Here is a 12,055-nt window from a genome sequence, read left to right as displayed (position 1 = left end):
ATGGCCTTGTAGGCCCTTTCCAACTCTGCTATTCTATGATTCTATGATTCAAGCCTCGTTGGGGAGATTGTTCCAGAATTGGGGGGGCCAGCACTAAAAAGGCCCTCCTCCAAGCTTCCCTTGGAGTAGGCACCCAGAAGAGGATCTTAGATGTTGAGCATAGTGTACGAGTAGGTTCATGTCAGGAGAAGCATTCTGTCAGGTATTGTGGTCCCAAGCCATGTAAGGCTTTATAGGTTAAAACCAGCACCTTGAATGGGGCTTGGAAACATACAGGCAGCCAGTGCAAGCAGGCCAGAGTCAGTCTTATATGTTCAAACCTTCTGATTCCTGTAATCAATCTGGCTGCTGCATTTTGCACAAGCTGCAGCTTCTGAACCATCTTCAAAGGCAGCCCCATGTACAGCGCATTGCTGTAATCTAACTTGGAGGTTACCAGAGCATAGACAACTGAAGCTAGGTTATCCCTGTCCAGATAGGGGCATAGCTGGGCCACCAACCAAAGTTGGTAGAATGCACTCCGTGCCACCGAGGCCACCTGAGCCTCAAGTGACAGAGATGGTTCTAGGAGAACCTCCAAGCCATGAACCTGCATCTTCAGAGGGAGTGCAACCCCATCCAGAACAGGTTGAACACCCTCTATCTGATCAGAAGAACCTTCAACTAACAGAAATAACAAATGAATGAATGAATGAATGGAATCATATTATAAAAGGATTTTACTGAGGATCTAACATGGGTGGTGATGACCCTCTCTCCACTTCGGGGGCAGCAGAATATTCCTTCCAGTAAGCAGCAGAATATTTTTGGGAGGGTTCCGAAGAAATGAATGAAAGAAACCCGCTTCAAGCACTTACTTTGACATGAAAGCCCCACATCTGATTCTAGCATCGCTCCCCTCAGGAAACAGAAGCTCAGGGCTATGCAATACATCAACCAACACTGAAAATTCAGCCTGCATCATAGGGCTGAATTGCTGTTCCAGGGAGGCGACCACATCCTAAAGAATAAAACACCAAGAAAAAGGTGTCACAACTAGGTGAAATTTGGCGGAGACTGAACACCTCAATAATATTCATCATTACTTTTCTAATCACAGAGAACAGAAAATACATATTTTTCATCATTTTCTCAGCTCAACTGGGCTGAAGATGAAAATAGTAGTCATACACATGCAACAGAGAACACTGAGGCAGACTGAGAACTTCATTCTGCCGCTGAAGCTCTACATAAGGGACATATTAGGACATAGTTCTATATTTTTAAGAGGCTGTTTTCACTAAAAGTCTGTGCCAGAACATAATGGGTTGGATCAAACAATCCTCTTCTTCTGACATCCAAGAGTCTTCCTCTGACAAGAGAACTCCTTCTGTGGGAGGAAGGCAATCTTTGGATCCAACTCATTACGTTGGTGCATAATCATATGTAAGCAAACAATAGCATGATTCCTGTGTTGCCAGAATATTACACTGACATTGGAGATGCCAGCACAAATGTTTTGGGTTGTAATCTTCATTAAGTAAGGCAGGAACATAAACACTGAGTCCAACACTTCTGTCTCCTAAAGAAAAGTGTGAGAAACCACACTAAGGCCTCAGCTAGTCGAGGAGGTAAAAGGGCAACGATCTCATTTTTTTATGGTTATGAGATCATTGCTCTGGTTTACATGTGGCGCGCGACATTGTGGCCGCCATTTTTGTTTGGTTTTTTAAAGGAAACGGATCATCCCAAGACAGCGGAAAAAGCGAGCTAGAACTGTAGGGCGAGATCCAGGGGAAAGTGAGGGATCATCCCTCCCTGCTCCCAGGATCCTCTGTGCATCGTGTGAATGCACAGGGACGATCCCGGGGCAATCCCCGGGTTATCGCCCCATCTAGCTATGGCCTAAATGGGAGCACAAGGCACAAATATGGGGAGCAGTAGAAGTCTATTATTTCCGTCTCTGTATGGCAGGGGTCCCCAACTTTTTGGACTTTGGGGCACATTTGGTAATTTGAGAAACTTCTGCCGGCACCACTACAAAATGGCTCCTGAGGAAGATGTAACATAACATCATGCCTGTTATGGGGGCCTGGCTAGTCAAATGAGGTGTGGGGAGACAAATAGTGAAGCTAGGGGCTGGGAAGCAGGGGGAAATAGTACAGCAAATGGGTAGAGGGGTGAGGAAGAATGAGGCTGGAAGCTAGGAAGGGGAATAAACAGCAAAGTATGGGAGAGAAATAAGGAGTCTAGAGGCTGGGATTGGAAAAATAGCATGGTAAAAGGATGAGTGGAAGAGCAAGAGCAAGGCTAGGGATGGCAGAGGGAGAAAAATAGCAAGCAAAGAGGGAAAAGAAATAGCAAGGCTATGTATAATCCTAGAGAATTATATTTTCATATATAGGCATTTCATATGTATTAATTGCTATGGATATATACAAATCATGGAAGGGCACAGAGACTTCGTCATCACACTTATTTTTTTTTAATGAACAGGAAAGCAGCTTATACCAGGTGTGAAAGAAGTATACATAGCAGACCGCCTTCCTTTATATGCACCTGGATGACAACTACGATCCTCCGAGGAGGTCCTATTGGCCATTCTGAAACGAACGGAATGCTGCCATGAAGAGCCTCAGCTGCGGACCTTCTCTGTAGTGGCACCCACCCTCTGGAAAATGCTCCCTCGTGGGGTTTGGGAGGCGGAAAACATAACGTCTTTGAAACGCTTCCTGAAAACCTACCTTTTTCACACGGGCTTTCCCTGGATTTTCACTTAGCTGGTTTCATATGGCCTTTTTAACTTTTAATGTTTAAAATTTACCTATACTTGCTATATCTTATGTTTTTTCATTGTGCATTGCCCAGAGAGCTTTGGCTGATGGGCAGTATAAATATATAATAATAACAATAACAATAACAATAATATATTCCTAACCCACCTCTCTGATTGGATCAAGGCGGGGAACAACAGCAATCATAAAATACATAAAATACTGATTAAGAACATAGCATACACTGTTAAAAAATCGTAAAAACGCCCTAAAAGCACCCTAAAATTCTACTGGATAGGCCTCCCAGAAGAGATCAGTCTTGATAGCTTTCTTTCTTAAATAAATAAATACCTGAATTGCTCCAGTACAATAGAATGCCATGAGCCCTTTAAGTATATATAATAATATAAAGGCATACTCCAATTTAGAAAGCCCTTGAGCTCTCTAACAGACCATAAAAGTCAACTGGGCTGGGTGGGGTGAGGGGCAGCAACTGGGTGCTCAAATTGTCAAACAGTTTTAGGAACGGAATCCACATTCTCCGTGTGAGTTTCCTAGTCCTAAACATTGTGTCCTCAACAAACAGGGTTTTAAAGATAACAATAGAGCGTATATAGGCAGCATTTGCTTCCACACCTGTAGTTTTTCAATGATATTCCGATAATCCCAGGCTGGTCCTCCAAGAGCCTCTTTCAAGCGAGGACCACTGCGGGCAGACATTCTCCAGCCCATCGCTGCTCTCTGGACCATGTTAGAGTGACTCTTCATGAACAACGTATTGACTTGGCTGTCCAAATCCACTGGAATGGCAATTCCACGGTTCTTTGCTTGGAAAGAGCATATTACAAAAACGAAAGCAATTAGCATATGTGGATATGGAGATCAATCATCCAAGTAAAAAGGTAGAAATTAGACATGACCTCTCACATGGGATTGCTGCTGAAAATGGCAGCTTTCTGTCAAATTTTTGGCACAGGGATAGAAAAAGATTTACGTTTATATAGAATCTGAACTTCTAGGATGGGGGGACTGGAAGTCACCATTGGCCATGACTTTCTAAGAGTGTACATTCTGTGTTTTGGCATCTCTCCAATGAAAGCTTTGCACTGGACATTCACTTCTAGACTGGAAGAGCCAAGAGCACTGTGATAGTATGTGATTCGCCTCTTCCTATCCCAATATCCGTTCCCCATTCCTTGTAATACTGAGGCAGAGTTTATCATTTCATGACATCATCACATTGTGCATTGCTCTGTTCCCTGCACCCCTGGCTTCCACTGCCAAGGGCATGGTAACTAGATGAGCAAGGCCACCTAATTATTATGGGAAGATGGCAGAAACTTGACATGAAGCTACTGTTTAGGGCAGCAGCCCAACATTTGGAGTCATGTCTAATTCCACCCTAAGACAAGGGAAGAAAAAACTGAAATTTCTTTTCTCTGCCTTTACTTTACTCTGAGAGCCAAAACAGACATTACTTTAAATGTGTGTCTTACAGCTACATCCCCTCCCCATTTTTACTCTACAGTAGGTACTGGGCCTCCACTTTGGACTGGTACCCTAGCATGGGCATAGCGGACTTTTATGATCTGGCAACTGAAGTAATATACATGGACATCTAAATGGTGAGGTATAGGACTATTAAATTCAGGGTTTAAAATGCACTGTCTGCAATCCATAAATATAAGGTGATGCTTAGGCCTTATCCTTTCCTTGTTCCCAGAGGATTCCTAATATTAATTCACTTTCCTAATATTAATTCATTTTCACAGGGTGGAACAATAAATATCTCTTCCATCATTCTGCCCAAAGCTTGTCACCCTCAGGAGCAGAACTGGCACAAATTAGATGTCCATAGGACTCTCGGTTTCTATTTGGACTGGACTATGAAGTCCAAATATTCTGAGGTCTTGGTCTTCCAGTCCAGTCTGGGAAGGCAGGGCAGCCCCTCCACGTGGAGAAGCAATTGAAGTTCTTGATCCTGGCTATCTGCTCCAAGGGAAGGTGCCATCCCAAGGTAAAGGAACGGCTTCCGGGAATCACAAGAGAACTGGGTATTACTGCTAGGCTCAGACAAACATGTTGGAACCTCCCACAAGGGGAGGTTTAGGGGACAATATGGAATGGAGGAGAAAAGTTAGGCAGTATCACCCCCTTCTCCACTTCACACTGCCTTGTTTGTTTTGTGAAGAAAGAATGTCCTCCATTGAATGAGCTACACATATTTGCATACAAATTTGTCCCCCAAATGTAATTGCAAATGATAGTAAACACACCATCCCTTTGTACACTGTGAAGATAGGCTACAAAACAGCTGTGTTTAAACCTAGCAAGTAAGATACCAAAGTGCTTGGAATAGGACTTTGAAGGGAGAGAAAAAGCTGCTTATCTTACAAATCAATTAATGAATGGAATATGAACATTACAGCTTCAATCCTTGTATGATTATTTTTGAACTCCCACCTTGCACTTCAGGGCAAGAATGTTGAACACTTCAACACTTCCATGCCTTAAAAACAGATCCATTGACTGAGGCGACGGCACATTCCCATGACCCTCATTTGAACTTTTCAGGGATGAATACTTGGGGGGAGATTCACATGACTGGCTCCAGCGATTATTAAGTGCTAAGCTTATCATGTGTACACTTCCCAGCTCCACTGCTGAGCCCTGATAACACATGTGTGAAAAGTCTGTCAGAGACAGGGGTGATACACAATGAGGTTCCAAGTGACAAAACGGACATGAGGTGAAAAACGGTAATTTTTATTAAGTTACAGGGGTCTTACATACGCAACATATGTGAGAGGATTTAAGAACGAGGCTGGATTATAATGTCAAAGGATAGACCTAAATCCTCTATTTAGGCTGCAATCCTATATTCACTTACCTGGGAGTAAGTCTCATTGAATTCAGTTTGTCTTGCTTCTAAAGTAGAAATGCATAGGATTGCACTGTTCAAGTAATTATCTTTGCACTTGATTCTGGTTGTGTTCCCCTTATGGATTTTTTTAAAAGTACAGCTGATAGCATCTACTAAACCAGACTACGAGGTGATTTACGTGCTATTTAGCTACCCCTCCCCATTTTGTAAGTCACCTGTGAGAACCAGCGTCTGAGGGCAGAACTACACGTTATATACATACACTTGCTTCAAATTCAAGGGAAATCAGAATCAACATCGTTCGATGTCGTATGGGGGAGATTCGTTCAATATGCATCACATCCGAATGTACAACATGCCTCCTCCAGCTCTGAATATATGGATATCGTAACAACAAATGAAGGAATACAGCATATTTACGATTTGGTGTTGTTTTTTCGGGTTTTTTTTCCCTGTCTCCTTTTTTCCTTTTAATTTTTTCTCTCTACTTCGATTAAGCTTCCTTCCCTTAGAAGTTGTATCAATCAACTTTTTATTTTTTTCCTTCTTTGTATATTATACATATTCACATAACTGTTGGTTTGATATTAATTGTTAGGGGATTGTTTGTATTCATTCCTTTTTTTCTTTTTGTATCACTTTAAATAAAATAACAGAGAGAGAGAGAGCGCACCATCCGACGAGTGTTTTATTGCACGCTTGTTACTGGGCACTCATGGATTTCTCAGAGTTCCCTCACATGACGTCGTCTGCCTCCCGCGCGCCTTCCGCCCCTTCTGGCCTTCTTTGCGCCACAAGAAAAACCAGAAAAACTCCGAAATATTTTTTAAACCGAAGTTGCTGCTCTCTCCTGCTATGTGTGGGAGAAGCAGTGTGATTACAATGCCCGACTGAATGGGCCTCGTGCTCCTTGCTTACTTCCTGTTTTCAAACAGGAAGTAACTGAGCAACGACGGAGAAGCGACGGTAGCCAGCGTTTTTTCCTAGATGTGATGGAGCTCATAATTGCTTTTTACAGAAGGAAGTTACCAGTATTTTATTATTATTTTAAACCCTGTGGAAGAAAAGGCAGTTGAGTGACTGGGGAATTTCAGGAGGAAAAAAGTCCAAGGAGAAAGGGTTAAGAAACCCCTCTCCCCCAGCACCAGTTTTATTTATTTATTTATTTATTTATTACATTTTTATATCGCCCAATAGCCGAAGCTCTCTGGGCGGTTCACAAAAATTTCCCTCTTCAGTTTGTCTCAGCATGCAATCTGTGAGAGGAAAATCTGGGAACTACACAGGATGAATAGTTCTGGATTCAGTTTTAAGGGAGGAGTAAAAAGAATTCCCCAAGTTTTGTGAGAAAATTATTATTATTATTATTATTATTATTATTATTATTATTAATAATAATAATAATTCTCCTCCTCCTCCTCCTTCTCCTTCTCCTCCTCCCATGGACTAAGAAACCCTTTCTTTAAGCAAAAGACACATTTTCTAACCACTACACTGCTATTTTAATAAATGTCAATGAAAGATAATTCCTCCAGACATTCCCTTCCTTTCACCCTCAATTTTCTTTTGCATTTAGATGTTTCAAAACCTTCACTGTATGATTGACAATTACTTTTATCTATTGTTCCTGCTGCTCTAGTTTATCGCATTCCTATTTTTAACGATACATTTCCACTCTTAGTGTTGTTTATCTTATTATAGCTGGTAAGGATGTGGCAATATTTGGGGAGGGGGATGTGGCCTATTAATTCAATTTATTGTCGTGTTTTCAAGCAACTGGAATGTTAGGGAATTGTTTTCAAGCAACTGGAATGTTATGCTTATTTTTTTTTAAATTAAATGTTTGTATGTAGAGTTCCCTGATATCCAGCAATAAATGTATCCATTGTAGACTGTAATGGGCTAAAATGATCACATTCCTACAGTTCCTCCAGGTATTATTTGAAGTGAGCAACTTTCTTCCACCAGTGTCAAGGTCTACAGTTTTTCAAAGTCTTGGCGCTAATTAAAACGATCACACAAAAAGCCAAGGGGAGGGGAAAAATCCTTTTTTTTTCTTATTGGTTCTTAAAATGTATAATTCTATTTGTAATTAAGATTTGTGTCAATTGTCAGAGGTCACGGTTGAAGTTTTAAGCTGTAAACAAAACCTTTGCCTGCTTATCTCCTTGTAGCTTATAGAAAATTTATCTTTCATTTGTTCCACATTTCATTATTTAAAAACAACATGAAACACATGTTCTCATTTTGAAATACTGGCAAACAAATATGAACATAAATATTTATTTTTAATTGTCATCAGCTTCTTTATACTTCAGCATGTGTCGATTTCTCTTAAAAGTACAACACTAAATTATTTAGAAGCATGTTGCTTTGTCGCCCCAGTTCAGAAGGCCTTTGATAGCAGGGAGAGAACTTGTAAAGCAGTCAGAGTAAAGAGAAGAAAAAAAGAAAATAAACAGGATTTAACTAAAGTTGTTATTGAATTCCACATGCACCCAAATTTGTGACAGACTTGAAGGTTCTGCTTCAAGCAAAATTGCCCCCAGACTGTAAATAGTCAGCCAGCCATTCATAGTAAGTATGATACAGTATGATAGAAGTTTCATGTGAAAATTGCCATTGATAGATGATCTTCAGCACGTCTGTGGTCCTCCAGGAGTACACTGCCCCCCTCCCGCAAATTTCCACAATACATTGAGATGCAGGGAGAACATATGGCCCATACGGTGACCATATGAAAAGGAGGGCAGGGCTCCTGTATCTTTAACAGTTGCATAGAAAAGGGAATTTCAGCAGGTGTCATTTGTATATATGGAGAACCTGGTGAAATTCCCTCTTCATTACAACAGTTAAAGCTACAGGAGCTATACTAGAGTGACCAGATTTAAAAGAGGGCAGGGCACCTGCAGCTTTAACTGTTGTGATGAAGAGGGAATTTCACCAGGTTCTCCATATATACAAATGACACCTGCTAAAATTCCCTTTTCTATGCAACTGTTAAAGATACAAGAGCCCTGTCCTCCTTTTCATGTGGTCACTCTACATATGGCACTATTTTCAAATTTCCTTAACTGGGTTTTTAATAGCGTGGCATTTCATGGAATTTGGATGCACTGGGAGTTCTGAGCATGGGAGGTGTCTTAACAGCATTGGGCTGGCACCACGTCTCTCGGAAACGGCTCTTTCCCTGCCCCGGGGTGGCGTTGGGTAATCCCTACACTGAGGAGGGAGTGCGGGGGTTTGGGGCCGCCATCCAGGGACTAGAGCCACCCCTGTCCTCTTCCTGGTCCTCTTTCTGGTGGAAGGAGGCCAATCGCAGTTCACCATCCACCAGGCACCACCAGGCCGCACCTCTGCTGCAACTCCAGAGCAAGGCTTTGGGGCTGTCTTGATGCCGAATTGTGCGTCCTTGCCTTGCTCCAGAGAAAAAGTTGTAGTAAGTCCTTGGGTTTTTTTCTCCGCAACTTCGGCAGAAAACCTCAGGGGTGTGTGTGCGTGATTGCAGCGGCATGGTATAATTGGAGCCGCATCACTGCACACCCAACCCCGGGACTTTCTGAGCATTTAGACAGCCCCACGATCTTCTTTCTGAGGGCAATCATTTCTGACTCCAGGGCTACCACGTACGCACATTTTGTCGAATTTTCCATCAAAGATCTTTGTCTCTGCTGTAAAATCCATTCAGAATACATTTTAGGCTGGGAGGCAATGTCAGGAATGGCTGGATCTGTGTACGGATGCCCATGTGGCGACCAATGAACAGGAAGTAGCAGCTTCATAACTGAAGTATCTTCAGGCCTTGGACTGACTCCAACTACCCAGGCTGGTCATTGGAACTACATGGGCAGGACAAAGCATGGGAAGGCTTCCTCTTCGTTTTGATCTTTGCTTGAGCAACAAAGTCCTCCTCAGCTGCGGTGTGTTCTTGCACCCTTAGTTAGTCTTTGGTCCTGACTTCTGGCATGCTTCTCTGCCCTGTCTCCTGGTTTGTCCTTGCGTTCTGACTTGCACTTTGATCTTAATTTCTGGCTTGCTCTCCAATCCTACCTCCCCCTCTTCAATCCTGGTCCTAACTTGCTCTTCAGTCCTGACGTCTTGCTTGCTCCTTGACTTTGGCTCCTGGTTTGTCCTTCAGTCCTGACTCTTGGCCATTCCTATGGCTCCTGGCTCACCCCTGTCTGGTGCCTACAGCCTAACCCTTGACAAACGAGGCCTATTATTGTGTTGTGTCACGGTAACCCTCCAGGGACTATGCAATCTCTGTAATTTTGGGTAGGTAATAACTCTTGCGTAACAAATTCTTCACAAAATTTCCTGCAGCTTTTTGATAGGGCATATTTAAGGGAATCTAAAATCTAGTTTTGGACCCATGTCAGTGTAAGTGTTTAAGGCTGTAAGTTGCACACTTTTTGTCTAATTTTGGTTCCAGAGGATTGAAAATGACTGGAATAGATCCACAACAAAAAGAAATAATTTGTGGCAGCATTTTGGGAAAGATGCAGAATACATGGTGCAAAGTATGTACAATATGCATAAAATAAATCTTGTTCTCCTGGTTAGAAACATGGAAAAAAGTGAAATGAAATTAATCCTTATTGAAAGCATAGACTGGATATGTTAATTGTATATCTGTATTTTTGTTAATGCTGCCAAATAAGGAAAATATTAAGATTTTCCCATGACAGAACGTGCAGTTGTCATTATTCTTAAAGAAATTATTCTGAAATGCCCATGCAATGATTCTCCAACTACTTAACATGGCCTGAAAATGAAGCACAAATAATGCAGTAAGTACTGTGAATGTTGTTGCTGGTAAAGGAAGAAGAGGATGGGGGTTGTTTTGCCTTAGCAATCATATCCTGGTAGTACATGATCTGATGCCTGCACTGTTTCTGATAGGAGACTAAAATTGGTGTATAATATGCATTTGACAGACCAAGCCTTGGGGCTCTAGGAGGATATTTTTTCCTGAAGTGAAATCTGAAGAACAAGATTTATTCTAAGCACATTATACACATTTTCCACTACCTATTCTGTATCTTTTCTGTGATATGGTCGCAAATTATTTCAGTGGTTTTCAGATCTTTTCCAGTCCTTTTGAACCCTCTTGGGCTCAAATTCATAAAAAAAAACCCACCCGAAAGTTATAGCCTCAAACTCTTACACTAACTGGGCACAAAACATGATTTTAGGCTGTTCTGTTAAATGTGTCCAAGCAAAACCAAACTCAACCCCATCAGTTTGCAGAGAACTTTCAATCCGAGGCTGATGGATCATTGCCTACCAAAAATACAGAGATGAAATAGTCCCTGGGGGTAGAGATGGAATTCATTTTCTAAGCACCTTTATCCAGTTTGCCTTGTACCCTATGGATCTTTAAAAATAAAAATGAAAATGAAACCATACTATGAAATATGAATGTTGAACATTCAAGCCACCTAGATGTGTCATGGGTCCCAACAGTTGCCAGTGCACTTCAGTACCACTATAAAGCAGTAGTGTAGATCCTGCAGTAGTGCGGCTCCTGTCTTTTATATACCACTTTCATAGTGCAATATCCTGCTTGGTGTAGATGAGCCCAATGACTAAAAGAAACTTCTATGATCTCATCTCTCCCTTCAGCAAAGAGCGCAACTTCATCTGCTGATGGTGCAGAATGCATGGAAAAACATACAGCTAATTATAATTATTAGGGACCAGGTTTTCAATAGCAAACAGCTCTCTTAGTCAGGTACCAAACACACCATCACAATGGAAGCACCTGGCTGTTAGGCTCTTCCGAATACAGGGCTATTAAGTAGGTGCCACTGCTGTAAAAACTAGCAGGTTACAATTTGAATACTGTCACGAAGTTAGAATGAATAAGACACCACAGCTTTGAAATAAGTGGTCTGCTAATAGAAAAGCTCTTCATCAAAGCTAACACCCTGAAAGGAATAAAATAAAGATACGAGCTACACCTGTACATAAGTATCCCAAAGCATAAAATGAATCATGTACCCATGGGCCTTAGTTAGGTTTGTACAGAAAAAGATGTCTATGTGCCCCAAAACATGCATGGTGCAAAGGGGATGAACACATGTCTGGAAACACATGTGTCATGTTGGAACCTTGATCAGGGAGCAAAGATTGACCCTCTGGTTGCAAATTCATGTTTGCTGCTCTGTCATGTGTTGTATATATACCCTCTATGCATACCAAGGCACAATGATTTGGGTGATCTGCATTCTGATCCTGGGCTCTTCCCTCCATCGTGAGGAAATATACTTTACTTATATTACATTATATTTATATTACATATATTATACTACACGGCCTGGTATACGGCAGCTTTTTTGGTTTCCTGCACCCCAGTCATAAGAAGTGGAGGGGGGCACCATGACTGCCGTGGCCAGCTTATGTGCTTCACCACTTC

At 41.8% G+C, this 12,055-nt stretch overlaps 1 protein-coding gene across 1 annotated transcript in view; it reads right to left on the bottom strand.

Moving 5' to 3' along the window:
* Positions 1-12,055, bottom strand: part of ITPR2 (inositol 1,4,5-trisphosphate receptor type 2) — a 286,514-nt gene that overhangs the window by 134,699 nt on the left and 139,760 nt on the right. The window contains exons 35-36 of the mRNA XM_063134243.1: positions 3,390-3,580; positions 858-1,000 (exon numbers count right to left, since the gene is read on the bottom strand). Coding sequence (XP_062990313.1) covers positions 858-1,000; positions 3,390-3,580 — 334 coding nt within the window. The remainder of the gene's footprint in view (positions 1-857; positions 1,001-3,389; positions 3,581-12,055) is intronic.

Source organism: Elgaria multicarinata, chromosome 9 (genome assembly GCF_023053635.1).
Source record: "Elgaria multicarinata webbii isolate HBS135686 ecotype San Diego chromosome 9, rElgMul1.1.pri, whole genome shotgun sequence".
Taxonomy (NCBI): Eukaryota; Metazoa; Chordata; class Lepidosauria; order Squamata; family Anguidae; genus Elgaria; species Elgaria multicarinata.
Note: the sequence above shows the minus strand (reverse complement) of the source record. Positions and strands in the feature narration are given on the sequence as shown.